This window comes from Zootoca vivipara, chromosome 6, assembly GCF_965207765.1.
Source record: "Zootoca vivipara chromosome 6, rZooViv2.hap1.1, whole genome shotgun sequence".
Taxonomy (NCBI): Eukaryota; Metazoa; Chordata; class Lepidosauria; order Squamata; family Lacertidae; genus Zootoca; species Zootoca vivipara.
This window is the reverse complement of record NC_142589.1, coordinates 62,167,462-62,186,671: the sequence shown is the minus strand read 5'-3', so window position 1 is coordinate 62,186,671 and position 19,210 is coordinate 62,167,462. Positions and strand designations below refer to the sequence as shown.

Sequence of the window (19,210 nt, the reverse complement as noted above, 5' to 3'; positions counted from 1 at the left end):
ACAGCTCCACCATGAGGTCAGCCAAGGCAAGCACACCCCATTGTGAATTCTGGTACTGTATCATTAAAACTGGCAGGCAGATAGTTCTGATCCTGTGTAGAGTTCTCTGCTCAAGCCACATTAAAATGCAGCGCCCTTAGCAGGGATGGCCTAAAACATTTTGGTACTTGAGGCAAACCACAAAATGGCACATCCTCCTGCCAAGGAAGAAGGGGTGAATGAAGATCTTCACCAGGAACAAGAGGTCAAAAGACGGATTTAGACAACAGCCTGGATGGGAGCAACATAACAACTTAACAACATGGGAGCTGCTGCGTCAATAGCCTGGATTGGAAGATTGGAATGGAGTCAGGAAAAGCTGCACTGGCAAACAGATAGTTGGAAAAATACATATTTACAAATGGATGGACGTAAGGATATATGACTTTGGACATGACTGAGAATTGTGTAGCCAGGGACGGAGAACTTTGAATGTTAAAATCGGAATGTGGAAAATAGGAGAACAACAAGAAGGGGGCAGGAATGAGATATGGAAGATTCTTCAAGAGGTCCAGACTATGGGAAGCTCGGAAAATAATAATAATTAATAATTGGGATTACAATTTGATTTTTTATTTTATTTTAGTTTGTTGTTTTTAATTGGATTATGACTATATGTTGATTGGCTGTTTTTATTGGAAAATGAATAAAAATGATTTTAAAAAAAGAGGTGGGAGGAAAAGAGAAATCAAATCAACCTTACCCAACGGCTGAAGTGGAAATCAAAGATTATTTGGGGGGGGGGTGTTCACCAGGTGGGTGCAGAACCTAGGAGACCCCAGAGGACTGCCCCCCACCATTTCCTCCTGGAGAAGCCAGTATAAGTTGCAATTTCAGCTGAATTTGGTGGACCCACTTGAAGCATTCGTTGCGTTGAGCTATGTGAATAGCATTGGTTTGACTTGCTCATTGCAAACAGCTGAAAATCTGTAAATTTTGACAATAAACCTGATTTGCAATGGTGGCTGAATAATTTCGATTGCAACTGTAAGCCATCCATGTGTACCTATGGCCATAAAGCCTGGGTAGAATCTGGAGGGAGATGGGTTCATCTCCTATTTCGGCCACAAACATCTCTGTAGGGGTGGCCCAAGCCTGTGGCAGAAAACTCCCAGATGGCAATACATCAAAACTGTGAATTTGCTACCCATAATAGCACCCCAAATATATTCTTAGGGTCATCCCCGACTGTATATGTGAATTTAAAGGTAAAGGGACCCCTGACGGTTAGGTCCAGTCGCGGACGACTCTGGAGTTGTGGTGCTCATCTCGCTTTACTGACCGAGGGATACAGCTTCCCGGTCATGTGGCCAGCATGGCTAAGCCGCTTCTGGCAAACCAGAATAGTGCACGGAAACCTCACGGGGATTCGAACCGCCAACCTTCCGATCGGCAAGCCCTAGGCTCAGTGGTTTAGACTACAGCGCCACCCGCGTCCCATATGTGAATTTAGGCATGTTCAAATTGAAAGGGCCCCTGTAGCAAGCCAAGACTGTCCCTGCTTTACAGTTAACTGAGACAAGCCCCTACTGAATTGCCATATAAACTTTCAAAGAGGCAAGCTGTACAGGAAGGCATTTAGACATTATGCATTCATGACCATTTCACCAGTTTCACATTTAATAATGAAAACCATGCAATTATGCAGGAGTGAAGACAGATATGTAATGTGATTGCACCAGGCTCCATTCATTTTTACCCCACTGATGTAGCAGAGCTTCAAAAGGTAGCAAATGTTTCATAAATCTTAATAGCTTACTTGTTTTGATTAGTAAGTGCAGCCTCAAGGGAAGGGAGGTCTACAAACCTGTGCGCCAAATAAATAGGATCTTCCCAAAATAAATTGCTCTCTTGAGAACAGTTTGTACCTAGTGAAGCAACCGTTTCAGGATCGGTATGCACGATTTCTTACGGATATCCCTAAGAGAGGGATCTTTCTACTGAAAGCAAGCCAGCATATCAGCCAGCTTTGTCTTCATCCTTGGGTGCACTCGTGTAGCCAACTGGCCTAGGTACAAGTGAAGAAGTGTGCATGCACACAAAAGCTCATACCTATGACAAACTTAGTTGGTCTTTAAGGTGCTACTGGAAGGAATTTTTTTAATTTTGTGTTGACTACGTCAGACCAACACAGCTACCTACCTGTATTTAGGTATAAACTGTCCTCTTAGCAGATGTCTTTATTTTGTAAAGTCTTTGGGCTATTCTGAGCTTTCTCTTTCTACAAGAAAACCAGGAGCACTGCAGGGATACGCTGTCAAACACAGGATGATGCATCATCCCCTGACTGATCATGCCAATACTATTGATTGCCCAGTTACTCACACTATAGAAATGTAATTGTGATGGGCCTAGATAAGGATTTGTAATTTTTCTAGGACAGTGAAAACAGAAGGCATGAGTTTTTCCACTAGGACTGCGACAAACATTCCCTGAGAAAATATCCGTGCATCCATGCGCACACACAGATTTATGGGAATATAGGGTGTGACCTTATAACAGGTCAGATTATTTGTCTGTCTAGTATAGCATTTACTCTAACTGGTAGCAGCATCCCAAGATTTCTGACTGGTGTGCTTTCAATTACCTGGTACCTCTTCCTTTAGGATCAGGGACAGGGCTACATTTCCTTGTGGACAACCTTCCAGAGACTGCATGGGAGAAGTCAGAGGAAAAAGTGGGCAGGGCAGCAGGTAAGACTCTGACTTTTATACTTCTACACCCTTCCCACTCTAGGCAAGTAAGAGGAATGGTCAGAGTTCAAGGGCACATTCCAGCCAGGCAAATGCACCCAAGGAGGGCAGAGAGTAAAGTTAGTTAGGGGCTTTGGCCTCTGGAGAATCTCATAAAGCCCTCATGTGGCCCCCAAACGCCTGAAACTCCCCATCCCTGCTTTAAGTAGATTGGACTCAAGCCCTTGTGCCTGCAAAGAATTTGCTATAGTCTCCCCAAAGTATAGATATGGCAGCTACCACCCCTTTTGACAGGAGGCATAAAGCAGACCACCATGTACCGGGCCAAACATCTACCATTTGAGTTTCTCCTAAACCAGCAATTCCTAAACTTTTCCCTTCATGGACCCACTGGAAAAATGCAGAGATTCTTGGAGGATCACCTAATCATTTATTTATTTATTTAGGAAGTTGGTAAAGTCTCTCTCCCTGCATAAGAAATGTAGCCAACACTGAATTCTGCATTTTTATGCAAAACTGCTGCTTCGCAAGTTATGCAACTGGGGAGCGTAAAAATCTTGCCTCTGAGTGAGGAAGATCAGGTGTTCCTTAGCATACCCACCAACCATGAAACTCTTTGCAAATGCCGCAGCAAACTAGTGGCACACAGTCAGAACTGTCTCAAGAACAGAAGGAGGACACCAAAAGAAAACTAGAACAAAAATGCTTTTAATAGCTTAACCCCTTGTCTTCCAGGGATCAGAGAAACAGAAACACCCCATTACCTCCCCACCTCCCAAAAAGACTAAGGCTGGTGTTCTGCAAGGACATATACTTTGGGGGAAATCTCATTTCAGATTCCTGAAAAGTTATATGGGCAACTGTTTTCTCAGCAGCCAAAATGAAGCTTTTTCTATGCATTCATCATATTTATACACCAGAAGAGATCCCTGTGCTTGATTACAAAAATAGTATTTTTCTGGGCATCTCTCTATTAGAAAGAGGAAAAGGAAAGGAAAACAATATGAGTACATCCTCTCCCTGCACACAAGCTAAGGCAGGGGGACAAGATGAATTTAAAAGCACCTCTTCCTCCATCACGGTTTTCTTATCTCCATCCACACAGATGCCCCTCATTCACAAGTATAGTCTACAAGCCCAGAATCAAATACTCTAGAATATGGGGCAACCATTAGCTCACTATTAACACATGAATTTATTTTAAGTTAAGCAGCAATTAACTAAAAATCTATCCATGGCAGAGGAAAGGGATACTTCAGCTGTCATGCCATGGCAGGAAAGGAAAACACAGTGCTCAGCAGCAAAATAAAATAAAATAAAATAAGCTGCCACAGTGGAAGCTCTGCAGAGAGGAATTCCGAACCTATTTCCTGCAGAGTTTCTAATCTCAGCATGGCTTTTTTCTTTGCACAAGTTTTGGATGTGAAGGTTTGAAAAGGAAGTTGAAATAGCATGCCTTTTGACTGTTGCAAGGACGAAGACACTGAACATGAGTGAGAAGTTACAGACTGTATTGGGGTTATTCCACCAAAGGCTTGTGCACCTCTCCCAAGGTTGAGGACCACTGGTCTACAGGATCTGGAGGACAGACACTATGTTGGCTATCCCTAGACTGCAATGTTTTTGAAGCAGTGGTCACCCTGCTCTGTCTCTCTTGTCTGCCTGTCTCTCTCTCTATACACATATACATATACATATACATGTATATATGTTCTTCTAGAGCAGAGTGGAGGCAGACCCAAACTTGTACCTTATTTCCTACAGACTGGAAAAAGTGCATTGCCAATGAAATGAAAAAGGCGGCAGGGTGAGCCAGCAAAAACAACTGGGTGGCATAGGAGAAAAAATATGTTCCCTCAGAGACCTAAATACTAGGCAATCAACTCAGGTTTTTTGGGGGGGGTGGGGTGGGGGTACTTTTAAACAACTGGAACGTTCCCAAAATAAGAAAACGACAAGGGAAAACTCTTGCCTACAACTCAGAGAAGATATTCTGTTTTTAATATCCTTGAAAACACAGCAATGCTCTTGATTTTTAAAGAGAGTGTGGCGTGCAGTGAATATAAAAAAGTGATGGATTGGAAGTGGCTGTCCAACCAAGACAACAGAATACAGTTTGAGTACATGGGGAGGGGAGCAATCTACAGTTGCTGTTGTCTGGCCCAAGTTTCCTAAGAGGTATGTGGACTGCAAGGGTGTACAATAGCCATTTGCTTAGTGGCAAGAAATTATGTGAAACCAAGGACTTTGCTTCTGTATAATACACATACATCTTGGCTTTATCAAGGGTTGAGCCAAAAGACAACAGTTTTTTCTGGTTCCCATATTGGGGACCATGAAAGGAACAGGATTTCTCAAACCTGGTGCCCCACCAGACGTTGCTGGATTAAAACAACCGCCATCTCTGACCACTGGCCATTCTGGCTGGGGCAGCTATGTATTTGAGTTCAACATCACCTTCAGCAGCTTTTCTCAACCTTGGGTCCCCTGATGTTGTTGGACTACAACTCCCATCATTCCTAGCTAGCATGACCAGTTGTTTGGGGGTGGGTGGGTTGGGAGTTGTAGTGCTACAACATCTGGTGCCCCAACTGATCTGGAGAGAACCAAGTTGGAGAATGCTGCACTACATGATGCAAGATTACAGTATGTCATTCTACTCAGAAAGACCATGGGATGCTATTGAAGGTCTTATTTCAGGGCACACATTTTCAAGGGGAGGCAGAGCAAAGATGTTTAATGGAGACAGCAATGTTACAGTCATATTTCTCCTCAACACCCACCCACAAATGGCTGCCTGCCTTGCTTCCAATGCCAAGTGTAAACCCCAGAGAAGAGTTACCTGGAAGAGAAGGTCTGAGGTGGTTCAAGACAATGGCACGTTATCAACACCATCACACCTTGAAGTTGTATTGACAGATTTTATGCCATCATTATTTCTGCCACCATTTGCTCCAGAGACGTGACACAAAAGACATAAAGGTGTGTGCCATGTCCAGAGATCGCTTTCCCAAACATGTGATCCTTCACAAAACACAGGAATTCTGTGTTCCTAAAAGCCATCCTTAAAGTAGCATTGGTCCTGGTCATGCATACCTTTCTCTCTCCGCCCTCCATTCTTACCTCAAGGAACAATGCTAGCAATGAAATGAGAGAACAAATGTTAAGTGTATTGCCCAGGGACTCTTGGGCTTATGTCACAATCAATTTTTTTTAAAAAGCTACGTTACATCAACTGTGTGGTATCCATTTGATGGCTGGAAGCAAACAAACAGGTAAAATGGAGTCATTTAACAAAAAAGAGGAGTCAACATCCTGTGCCACTTTAAAGACTCCTGCCCAAAAGAAACAAGGGTTGAGAAAGGATAGGCAGATCCACCAAGAAGTTCACAAACCCCATGGAGATTCTTCTATGCATGGCAGAGGTGGGAGGTCACACAAACGTCAAGAAAATGGGGAAGGACAACCTTGTGGAGGGCCAGCGAATCAGTTCACTTTCAGTGTTCAGTCTCAAGCAGTGATGAGGCATGTCCCACATACACCACATGCCTAACCATAGACACACAAGAAAGAAAACATTTTGGGAGAAGTTGCCGGGGGTGGGGGGTGGGGAATCAGGAGTTTCTCAAAGAGCAGCAACATCAGGTCTTTTTACTAGCTCAGGTCACATAAGTCACGGAGCCCCGTGTCAGGGCCTCTCTCTATTACAGCCATTTCTCTCTCTGCACATGGAAGAAATAAAGTATTGAATACCAGGAAGTCAGTTTCTCTGCCTGGTGTCATTTATTTTGCACCTCCAGTCATGTGAATTAAGCTGCCCATGTTCTCTCTAGCCACTTGGTTGCGACCATGGCTTTAGATGCAGAGGCTGGGCAAATGCTCATCAGATATCCTGTGGGCTGAAAGAGACACCAAAGAGGCCACAACTATGGGCCAATAGCTAGCAGCAGAGCAGGCAAGCCAAGCTTCAGAGACACAGATCACCGCATTAAACTTAATTCCATAATCCCTGCCCTAGTTTTACATTTTATTGAGTTTTTAAACATCCTCTCTGTAAAATGCATTCATGTAGGCAATGCCTCCCGCCATCCAGGCCATGCAGGACCACTGGAGGAAGGAATGGCTACCAGTTTTACACTGCTCACAGACAACGTGGAAAAGGAACCCCTGTACAGACTAGATTCTGCTGGGAGGCAAAACTCAACAAGCTGCGTTACCATGTTCCTCAATAGTGGAACGGGGCAAAAGGGGGGAAGAAATAGTAGCAGCAGTTTAACAAAGCCACTCTTGCCCCTGCTGACGTGTCCTACTCTGTGCATAGTGTGAAACAGTGCAGTCGTTCATCAGAGTTCAAACTGAGCAAACTAGATTTCCCTTCAAACAAACAAAGAAACAAAAACAAAAAACCCCAAAATCATGGGAAGGAGAGGCAGTTCAGCTTTAGCTGGTCCGGCAGTGGACTTGCCCCTCGGAGCTGTCTTCATCATCTGAGCCTCCAGTCCCACCACTAGTCAGTCCTGTGATCCGGTAGCCCATGTTAAACAGCATCACCTCCAATGGGTCAGCGTTCATCCGCCTCTGGTTGGCTTGGGAAGCACCTTCCATGTCTTCCACCACTCGCCCGTTCAGTGCCTCGCTCTGCAAAACAAGAAGAAGGGCAACAGGCAACGTTAGCTGCTCGTGCTGGGCAAACCAAAGTGCGTGGGGGTGCTTTTGGTTTTCCAAGCTTAACCCATGGCAGGCACATTGCTCTGACATAATAAATTATTATTATTATTTTAAAAATATTTTTATTATTTATTACTTATCTGGATCTGGCCGGGTCTCCCCAGCCACCCTGGGCAGCTCCCAACAGATTAAAAACACGATAAAAATCAAACATTAAAAACTTCCCTAAACAGGGCTGCCTTCAGGTGTCTTCTAAAAGTCCAATAGTTGTTTATTTCTTTGACATCTGATGGGAGGGCATTCCACAGGGCAGGTGCCACTACCAAGAAGGCCCTCTGCCTGGTTCCCTGTAACCTCACTTCTCGCAGTGAGGGAACCGCCAGAAGGCCCTCAGCGCTGGATCTCAGTGCCCAGACTGAACGATGGGGGTGGAGATGCTCCTTCAGGTATATTGGAACGAGGCCTTTTAGGGCTTTAAAGGTCAGCACATGCAAGTAGCATTCAGCAACCAGGGCTAGAGGTTGACTGTAGAAGGCAGATCCATGCATTTGTCTAATCCCTTGTCTGATCATACCTCTGGTCTGGGATTCCACAGCCGTACAACTGGATCGATGCCACTGGTGGCCAGGAAGCAGTAACTCGGGTGGGGCTGGAGGCAGTTGACAATGGACTCGTCGCCTTGCAACACCCGTACCAGGTTTGTTGTTTCTTTTTCCCAGATGAAGAAGGAGCCATCGTCTGAGCCACTGACAATGTACTGTGCATTGCTGGAAAGGGGGGGGGGCAGGGAGTATTGGAGAGAGTAAGTAGAAGAATTGAAGCAAGAGTTAGATTTGATCATTGTAAAATGTGGACCAAACAAAATTTTCCTTGATCCCTAATTCAGCAGGCAGTATAGGTGGAAGGGCAACACATAAACCGCAGAAACCCCACTCCTGACCTTGAGAGAGGTTGACATACCTGCCAAAAAAGTTGGCCTCTTTGATGTCTGTGGTGGTGTTGCAGTGGCCACAGTATCTGAACTTGTAGTCATAGCTGCGCTCCCTCAGCACCATCTCATCGTCCGAAATGGAATCTTTTCGGCCCGTTGCTCGTAGCCAGATAGGGCCGCTCCCTTTCTTGTCTTCCGCTAAAGAAAGTCAAACACCGTGCTACTTGTTTCTAGCGCTTGGGAGAGCACAAGAAAGCCTGATTCTCAGTCTACCCTACTTCACAGCGATAAATAACATCCTCTACCTAGGAAGAGTCGGACATGACTAAACAACTAAACAACCTAAGAATTTTAAAGCTGGAAGGGACCTCAGAAAATATTGGATCCTGAGGTGGGGAACCTCAGGCCCAGGGCTGAATGCGGTTCTCCTAGCTTCTCCGTCTGGCCCTCAGGACTCTCCCGGGGCCATACAACCACCACAGAAATGCCCCCTCTCCAGATAACACCAGCCCTACTTTAGACCCTCCTTGAGTGTTTTTGCCTGGCTGAAATGTGTCCTTGAACTCCAATCATGATTTTTGCTTAACTGGGTGCAAGATAGAGAGGTCTGAGAGCATGGACAGAATGTAGCCTACTGTACAAAGGTAAACTATACATTTGTTGCTCCACCCACTTTTGCCTCTGGCCCTGCGCACCACTGGCATGTGGCCCTTGGGAGGCTGCCCATAAGGGAATGCAGCCTCCAGGCTGAAAACTGTTCCCCACCCAAGTTAATCCAGCTTCCTGCTCAGTACAGGGATCTTGCAAGTGCCGCATCCCTGGCAGAGCACCATCAAGCTTATGCTTAAATGCCTCCAGCAATCACCACATCTTGAGACAGTCCATTCCCTATCAAAGTACAGTGGACCCTTGGGTTACGTTACCTTCGGGTAATGTAATCTTCAGGTTGCAAACGTGGCAAACCCGGAAGTGGGTTTGCCACTTCGCACATGCGCAGAAGCGCTTTGCAGCACGCGCAGAAGCGGTCCTCCAGTTACGAAATCTTTGGGATACGGCTGGGCCTCCGGAACGGATCCCGTTCATAACCGGAGGTACCACTATCTCCCTTAACCTTAGGAAGTTTATGCTAACGTTGGTTTATTTTAATGTTAGCAATACTTGCTCCCGATTTCTAGTCCTGCCCTCTGCAGCAAGGGAATAAGTCTACTCCATCTTCTGCAGGATAGCTCTCTTCAAATATCAGAAGGAGCACTGTGTCTCCCCTTAATCTAAAATTTACTCAGCTCTTTCAACCATTCCTCATAGAGCTCTGTTTCCAGACTGCTCAGCATCCTGGTCGCCCTCCTCTGTAATCACTCTAGTTTGTCAGTGTCCTTATTACACACACACACTTTTCAGATTGGGAACAATGTTGTAATACAGCAGCTTCACCACAGTCATTCACTGGGCTCAAGACTGAACAGAGATTTGAGCCCAGAACTTCCAAATCCAGACCAACCACATCCTCTAATTAGGGCCAAGCTAGAAGACATGTTGGATATATTTTATTTCTTTTCAAGGGAACCAGAGGGAGCTCAAATTGGAACAGGATCATGGAACTGGATCTACCCACTTCCCTGTATGCTCTTTTCCTCATCTAAATTACACCCACCACCATACAACTGATATCTGCCCTGTTCAGAAAAACGAAGGCATAAAAAGAACAGTGCAGTGCTAATGCAAGTTGCAGCTGAATAGTCTTGAATCATGTACATCTTAGAGGTTTGATGAATTAAGAAAAGGAATCTAAGCCTTCACGAATGCTCAGGGCAGGATGGCAATACGCTGGCACAACGGTTCTCACCATTATCACTTTTTGAGAAAAGGGCTGCATTGATGTCCCGGTCCAGTGCATCACAAGCACTGCTATGTGCTTGCTCAGGGAATTTTCCTTTGAAATCATCAAGACACTCCAGTGCTTCTGCCACATACTTCAGCTCAAAGAGACAGCGAGCCAGGCGGAAGTGAGCCTTCAAGTGGCATGGATTTAGAGAGATGGCCTTTAAGCAGTCTCTCAATGCATCGTAGTGATCCCCATCCCTGTAAAGGTGACAAAAATCCAAATTATTCAGTGGGAAAGTATTTCCCCTCGTGCTTCCAGAACTCATTTACCCCTCCCCCCAGTTCAGTTTTCTCTGAAATGTCTGATAGCGTCTCTTCAGGATTTCAGACCTGGTCTTTCCTAGTCCTACCTGGAATGCCTGGGATTGGACCTGGAACTTTTTACATCCAAACCATTCACTCTACCATGGAGATATGAATGAGCCCACATTTCCCTCAAAACAGAAGCACCTCTGCTTTCCTTCCACAGTGGCAAAAGCCAGACTATACTTGGTCCTGATATTTGGGCACTATTACTTGCAGAATTTTCCCAGGAGGGAAAGACAAGATAGATTCTTTCTGTTAGGAGAGAAGAAGCAGAGGAAGGCATAAACTATCTGAGAGGGGGCTCATGTGGCTCCTCTGACGAGAGCATTCTCCCCTCACCTTGTGCCCTCAAAATGATGTTGGACTACAGCTCCCTGGGTCATGCTGGCTGGTAACTGAAGGGAGCTTGAGTCCAACAACGTCTGGGCATCATCAGGTTGAGGAAGGCTAGCCTAAAAAAGAGACAGCCCATGAGAGAGTCTGCAGGCCAGTGGTTTTAGCAGTCAGACTGACAGCCGCCTATGGAGGAAGTAATATCCACATACTCTTGAGATCAAGGAAAAGGCAGAGGAACGCCCACAGTGCTATCCTAAGATGGCGAGAGAGGCTCATTTCATTAAGGAAAGTGGCCCCATTTGCTTACCACTTGCGCTTCATGTAGGCAGCAGCTCTGTTTCCGTACAGCATGGCATTGCTGGAGGCTTTCTGGACAGCTTTGCTATAAAGCTGGATGGCTTGAGTCCATTGCTGACAAGCAAAAGCCTCGTTGGCTTGCAGCTTGATTTTCTCCAAATAGGGAGGCAGCTCCACCTGTGGACTTCAGAAGGGAGGGGAGGAGAGCAGAGCTGGAATATGTCAAAATAGATCCAGGCCATGGAACCCCTCCTTACCCCCAACCTCCCTTTGATTTATTAAATTTATACTCTGCTTTTATAAAACTAAATACACTTTTATTTCAATCAGTTCTCCCAGCTGGATAAACAAGTTTTTGCTACGGGAGTCCATTCTGTATTTTTAAAAAAATAATAATAATTCTGTTGTTTCTCATGTAGTTGTTAAGTGGTTTTTGTTGGTTTTATTATGTACATCACCTTGAGATATATGTGGAAGATAATAGCATTAATGGCAACAACAGCAACAACTCCCAGCAGCCCCAACCAGTACAGCTGTGTTGGATGAGGTTGTAGTCTAAAACATCTGGAGGACACTAGGCTGGTGAAGACTTGGCACAGTTTCCAGTCAAGTTGACTCTCGCTCTCAGTCTCTTCAATTATGTAAATTCCCTGAACTTTTTGGACACGGTTTAGATCAAAAATACAAAACCATTTAAGACAAGCATGTCACCTTACCTTATGTGTGCTCGCCCCTCAGACAGCCTGAAGCCATTGCTGTGGAGATGGATGCCATTTGACACGCCATTGGTTGATGTTTTCCCATTCTGCACCTCTTGAATGTTGGAAAGACAAGCAAGGTGTAAGTTGCAGATAATGTACAGGCATCTTGCACATACTTGGCCATTAAGTTTCATGGACTCATCGATCCTCAAGGAGGCCAAGGGTAAAACAAAGAGCATATGTTGAAACCACCACCACCCCCTGCATCCCAGAAATAAACTCTTGTAACTTGCATAGAACTTGTAGCCATTCATCAAGTTGGTCACAGGAGCAAGATTTCAATCTGCTCTTCCCTGGCTCACAGCTCATTGTGTAAGCCCAGCACCCCCACCTCCAAGGACCGCCTATACCGATTACACAAGGCATGTACCTTGAGTCAAATAAGGCCACAACTTTTATTGATTACATATGAAAGGTTTGGCAAGGCATTGAGAAGCCATTTTGACCTGCTTGCTGAGGTATACCATTTGGGGTCAACTCAAGACAAAGGGGGCCTAATGACACACATCAAGGAGGCACCCCTTCCCATTGTGGGGTTGCCAACTTGAGAAGTGCTATGGTCCTCGCCCCTGCCTGGACTTCTGGACAGAAGCAGCTCCTCCTGGATCTCTGAAAACTCTTTGTCACTAGCCTGTGCCAGGCGTCTCAAAAGTCAACATCAACCAGGAATCCAGATATGGGCAGACAGCTCCCTCCAGAGGCACATTTACTTAAACTTAACAAAAACAAAGCAAAACACTAAATGGCAAACTAGTAGGTTTTGTTCATATTTAACTATCATGGCTTTTCCCAAGCAACTCTGGGAATCGAAAGTCAGAGAGCGCACCAACAATAGGGATCTACATTCCAAATGGGAGAGACACCCTGAACACACAGAGAACTGCACTATGAGTGGTAAGTCAGCAATGTCACTTCCAATGGGAGAGGTACAGGGAAAGAGGAAGCCTCGTTTTGCTGTTTCATTAGCTTTGTTGACTGTTCAAAGCCACTAAGTCCTGCCTCATACACTTCCCTCAGCCCTATTCCCTTTAATCAAATAAGTGTCTATTCATTACAAACACCCAGTTTTATTTCTCTGCAAAGAGGTGCTGCACTGGGGAGTTACAACTTCAATATAAAACGTCCCATTTTCTGCTTTGCAACATGCTCTGACATTCCATTGTGTTTATTTCTTAAACAAAGCCACAGCATGTCATAAGTTACCTACCCTGGCAACTTGTTTGGTAAAGAGCACCATGTCCAATGTGACAGCAATAAAGCCCCAGTGAGTTTTGCATATTTTACTAGCATGTTATTAGCAAAACCCACATACCAATGGCATGAATGTGACCAAAGTCAAAATGGGTATCTAATACTTATTCACCAAGAAACAGTTGGGCGGAATAGCAAAGAGAGGAGCACTGCATTATCTATGGGATACCGCAAAGCCCATTAAGTGATTAAAGACTGCAATTGTTCAAAGACACTTAAATTACACTAATTGAGAATAAAAAGCTGTAAAATTTGCTGGAACTGGGTTGCAAGTCCTCCACACAACCACCATTCCAAGGACAACACCAGTTTTGAAATCTATATCAACCTCCAAGAGGGCTAGAAACTAGCGAAAAGCTGGAATGGCAACAAAGAAATGCCTTAGGAGTTGAATACAAATGCAGGCCCTTTCTTCAATTCAAGATAAGTGTAGTTCGCTCACCTCCTGAAGAGTGGCATTTCTTTGGCAGGAGAAAAGTGTATGGCCGCTGCTTGTAAGTCAGATCAAATAAGTAAACCTAGAAATCAAGTGGAGGACAGTAAGTTTGCAGGCTATACAAGCCAAGTGATGATGAAGAAATAAAAGTATTTGTTTTTTGCTGGTTAACATGAACATGCACATGTCCAGTAGAGAGCAACTATGTCCTCTACTGGGTAATGTAAAGCATGACTTCAGTACCCAAAAGGCCCCTCCCCACCCTCAAAAGATGGTCACTGGGAACTGAATGCCTAATGATGCCTTAAGAAAGAACCATGGATTTCAGAGTTATATACAGAACAGCTTCTTCGTCATAAAACAACTATTCCAGTTTATGAAAATTTTAAATCAAGCCACGTCATTGACTTAGGAAACCGATTTGTCAGGTGAGAACAAAAGCAACCACGGAAAAACTTCCTGCATTTGGAAAAGGATTTCTTAATATGTTCCTAGGACTACATGCAGAAACCTAGGAATGGTCCCAGAATTATCAGAATTACCAAAATGTGTCCCATGCCTTGAAGTGTCCACACACACAGCATGAAGGAGTTTATTAATTAACATCAAAATTCCTATTTTGAAAACCATGAGTATGATTTTTTTCAATATAATAATACACACTGAAAAGCCAGCTTAAGTCTACAGCCTGCAGTGAAACTACCAAAAGGAAGCACCTATGGACAGAGACACTTTCCTAGTACCAAAAGTGTTCCTTTGCTTCCAAAATCAGATAGTGCTTGCCAGCGTTTCCAGGGCACCTATGATTTTCAGAGACAATTAATTCCAGATTTAATGGTAACAAAATGGTAACAAAAAACCCCAACAACCCAGTACCAAAACTCCTACCCATCAATTTCTAATGGGTAATTCATCTGTGATCCTTCTTACCTGTTCCCCTCCCATGTTGACCAAGAGTTCTGTACCATCAGGACTGAACGTGACATATGTAGCTACCAAAACTCTCAGCCGGTTATTGTAGTCTGGCAATTTCACTGGAAGATGCCCTGAAGAACGAGAAAAAACTCAAGCATAGCTCACCTCTACAACTTCACAGAATGGAAGTGACCTCAGCCCACTATTACAAACTTTCAAAAGGTCCTTTACAGTAAAAAAACATCTCATATTTGTGCTGGCCTTTGTAGCACCCGTCAGCTGTGATATGAAGGAGTTCTCAACTCATACTAAGCTATCAACAGTCAAGGAAATCCATGTTTGAGCCACCCACTCCCAGTCCAAGTAACTTAAAAGCACCTGCACCTCCTTAATGAGGCAGAAAAACCATCCTCTTTTGGAACACAAGCAGACCCCAGATTAGGCACAACACACAAAACTGTCTTACCTGCTACATAGTACTGTGCTGCACCATCTGGAAGGGGTTTCTGCCGGTCACAAAATGTATGGACTCCAGCTGTGGGATTCTGTTTCATTGTTTTTCTAGCCAAAAGAGAGGAAGAGTTTAATTTTGATGATGCTGGTTTTGAGGGCAATGTTAAAACCACTGCTTTACTTTCGAAGAAAAGTACCAAAGCTGTTAAATTAAAAAGGCAAAACACAAAGAAACTATCAGGGAACAGAGTTGGGGAGGATACTGGGACAGTCTTTGAGTTCTATGTGCTTAAAGAGATGGGAGAAGAGGACTGATGGAACAGGAGGCTGCTGAATTCGGGAGGCATTATCACTTGGTGTAAATTAGGTATACAGATTGCGTCTTACCACAAGGAATAATCCTTCATGTGTAGTGCAACAGACAATGTTAAAGTTTGACCATTTAAAAAAAAGTTTTATTTACAGACTCCTGCTGCTATAAACATGGCACTTTACCAAGTTAACATCAGCAAAACAAAGAAAAATCACTGTCCCAAAGAGTGCACAATTTAGATTTCAACTGTGGAGACAATTAGAGAGAGAGTGGAGGGAAGAAGAAGAAAAAAGGCAAGCAAATGTAGTTAACACAAAATAAAATGCCATAGGTTTACTTTCAATCAGGAACGATTTCTAATAGCTTCCAGCACATACAAGCCAGTGCTCTCCTGCAAGTCTTTGGTATGATGTCATACTACTGATAGCTTTAACATTCAAGCGTAGAATTTTCAATTACAGCAAAAGTAAGGATCAAGATGTACCCCTTTATCTCACTTTATAAAGCTGGTCCCCACCCTCCCCAACACACAGTTTTCTATGCATGCACATACATTAACATATTCATCACCTTTACTGTCCACATCACACTGTACAGGAATCAAGCTCTCTGAAATGAAACTGTGTGCTACATCATGCCACCTTTTAAAAGCTGATACGGGTCCCTCTCTTTTGTTGCAATAAACTAACCTGAATACTTTTTGAGAGTCTACTTCTCTACAACAGCCACATATATCCACTCACAGCTGAACAATTTCCAAGGTTTGGGCAACAGAAATGACTCATGTGACCCTGGATGCACCGTCATGTTCAAAGTGCATTATGTCCACCTTTATGGTGAGGCAGTCAAGCACTCCATCTCATGGCTGAGTACACTCTATGCCTAAGCTTAAAATAAATGCTGGCCTGTAGTCCACAGCAATATGACTGATGGTCTGCTGCTACAAAACTAGCACAGCTAACGCTAAGGAACCTGTAGCGTACTAATAGTTTGCAGCCCCCTCTACAGTTCATGTGAATTGGCACAAGGCTTTCTTCTGGGTTTTACATTATTGTCCCTTCTGCCTGAAGACTTAAACCCCACCAAGCTCCAAGAATTAGCAACCATTACCTGTGATTGTGGATCATGCGTATATCATAGATCCGTACAAACGGCCCGCTGGCTCCCACTGCCAGGTAGTTGTTGTCCTGGGGGTTGACAGTGAGACACTTTGCCTCCACAAGCTGCCCACAGTATTCCGTCAGGTCAATCAGGACCTCTGAGTGTTTGCTGTTCTCTCGCAGGTCATACTGTCTAAAAAAATGAACAAATGAAAGAGTGTTAACAGGTACATACAGAACAGAAGAAGCCACTGATAGGCATCACACACTGAGCCACCATGGAAAGTAGGGAATTATGGCGCCAATGCTTTGTTGTTCTACCTCTTCCTACCTAGCTTTTGCTTGTGTGGGTTCTCTTTGATGAAGGCTAATTGGCAGAAACACATTTTGCATGCAAAAAGGTCACAGGTGCAATTTCTGGCATTTCCAGTTAAAGGTTTAGAGTAGCAGGCCAATGTGAAGTCTCTGCCAAAGACTATGTAGAGTTGCTGCCAGACAGAGCAGACAGTACTGGGCTTAATGGGCCAATGATCAGCACAGTATAAGGCAGCATTGCACCTTATACTGAATTTGGCTTCAAACAGTTCTGGCTCTCACAGCACACAACACAAGCCTGGGAACTGCAGTAATATCCAACAAAGAGTTCTTAGCATCCTCACAAAATTCACTGCCTTTGGCAGGAAGAGCCGTTGCTCTTCAGATAAGAAAGCACTTGTACCTAATCAGCCCATCCTCAGCTGCACTCCAGAAGGTGTTGGGCCACATGGGAGCTGTGGCAATACGCTTGACTCTGTTTTTGTGATCCCCAAACATATGGATGGTTTCTTTAACAGTCAAGTCGTGGACATGCACCTTGGAATCGGCAGCCCCAGTTATAAGTATCCGATCCTCTGCATGTGGCAAGAACTGTGGAGAAATAAAGCAAGATTTTCAAAGCATGGGTCTTCCAACACAACCACAACACTTTCCCCTCACAACAAACAGGCATCCTATTGTCTGCTTAGGATAGTGCCACTGAGCAGCCCCATTTGATTGGCTTTGGGTTGTATCCAATGTAGCACTAAATTAAAATCACTTAGTGGTCTGCTTGTTCCGCTGGCAAAGTGTTTTGCACCAGGGGAATGTTGTTGCACAAGGTAATGCACAAGCAGGTTGCTGGTAACCTTGTACAGTTTATTGTACAACAATCTGTTGAGCAATGAATTTCTGCTGCTAACACAAAAGCATTTACCCTAGTAGACAAAGAACACTGGATACATCCCATAACTGGTAAGTGCCCACCTCCAGTGAAATTTCTAGTATTTCCTAAGTGTGCTTTTAGGACAAATACAAGAGGAGGAAACCCAAGCCCTGCATGCAAATGTTTCCAGGGCACATAAAGTACATACATGTACACTCGTGTGTTGACGGGGGGTGCAAGGAGAATTAAGCACATTAGGCTCTCTCTCTCTCTCTCTCTCTCTCTCTGTGTGTGTGTGTGTGTGTGTTGGTGCATATGCTCATGTCAAGTTCAATGTGCAAATGGCCAGGAAGGCAGGTACTCCATGGTGATAGGACTGGTATAATCTCAAATCTCAACCCCTCACAATTCAGGGCCAATTGGGGAGGCAGGGAAAGCAGGAGGGCCATTTGGCCCCAGGCCTCAAACTCAAACTCAAAGGTGGATAAATCTTTCAATGGTTGCTAGAAGTGATGGAGGCTATACTCTGTCTCCATAGTCGGGAGGCAGCAATGCTTCTGAATAGCAGCTGCTGGAAAAAAATTTTTTTTGGGGGGGTTGCTCTTGTGCTCAGGTCCCGCAGGCATCTGGGTGAAAGCTGTGAGAATCAGATGCTGGACCAGATGAGCCATTGGCCTGATCCAGCAAGCTTTTCTTATGTTCTTAACATCCAGAAGACCACAGCTTCCCCAGTCCAGCCTTAGAGATACACCCTGATCTAGCCAGGAAGAACCACATATCTGTATATGTTGAGCTGCTACAATGCTAATCTGGCACCCACTATATATATTTGAGAAATGTGTATGAGTAACTACATCACCATGCAGGACACACTAGTTGCATACAATAAAGAGTGTCTTGATGTGGACTGGAACAATCACATATATTTTCTACTTTTTGCAAATTGTTTTGAGGGGTCTTGTGGTGGTGGGTTTTTTTCAAAAAAACCATCAAGCAGTATATAAATTTTATGAAATAAATAAATGATTGTTACTTTTGGTCAAACTGTGGGTTATTTTGTCTGCCCTACTGAGTGATAATCTACAATATATATATATATATATATATATATATATATATATATATATATATATATATATATATGTAAACTGGGAATGTCCATTAGTATCCACTTTTCAACAAAACCGCTTGACCGATTGCGTTCAAATTTTGACACAATGCCGCATGCCAATATGAGAGCAAGCCCATACCGTTTGCGTAGACAGATGTCGCACCTGGGCCAGATAAAACCCCAAAAACCACGTGTTCCAGAACTCACAAATCAGATGAAAGTGCATGCTGGGAAAAGAACCAGGTTGCAAACCAGCGCCCTCTAGCCACGGCTACACTAGTACTGCACCTATAAAACCTTCCCTCTCAACAGCACCTTGGCTCCTGTTTACATACTAGGCCGAAGCCTTTACAGACTAGTCCAAATGGAGGTACTGAGTCGCCTGGGTGGGGGTTGGGGGGAGGAGGAGACAGGATAGGTCAGGACACGGTGGGACCAGTCACAGGGATGAGCCAGGGGAGGAGGGGTGGTGATACGTAATGGGTCGGGACATGGTGGGGGGAATCACAGGGATATGCCTGTGTAAACAGAACATGCAT

The 19,210-nt window shown here is 44.3% G+C and overlaps 1 protein-coding gene across 1 annotated transcript in view; it reads right to left on the bottom strand.

The window, feature by feature from the left end:
• Positions 1-3,424: 3,424 nt before the first annotated feature.
• WDTC1 (WD and tetratricopeptide repeats 1) overlaps positions 3,425-19,210 on the bottom strand; it is a 29,017-nt gene continuing 13,231 nt past the window's right edge. The window contains exons 6-16 of the mRNA XM_035118104.3: positions 17,099-17,286; positions 16,391-16,573; positions 14,981-15,075; positions 14,530-14,645; positions 13,606-13,681; positions 11,868-11,964; positions 11,162-11,335; positions 10,175-10,410; positions 8,361-8,529; positions 7,975-8,167; positions 3,425-7,370 (exon numbers count right to left, since the gene is read on the bottom strand). Of these exons, the coding sequence (XP_034973995.1) occupies positions 7,173-7,370; positions 7,975-8,167; positions 8,361-8,529; positions 10,175-10,410; positions 11,162-11,335; positions 11,868-11,964; positions 13,606-13,681; positions 14,530-14,645; positions 14,981-15,075; positions 16,391-16,573; positions 17,099-17,286 (1,725 nt within the window). The 3' untranslated portion in view covers positions 3,425-7,172. The remainder of the gene's footprint in view (positions 7,371-7,974; positions 8,168-8,360; positions 8,530-10,174; positions 10,411-11,161; positions 11,336-11,867; positions 11,965-13,605; positions 13,682-14,529; positions 14,646-14,980; positions 15,076-16,390; positions 16,574-17,098; positions 17,287-19,210) is intronic.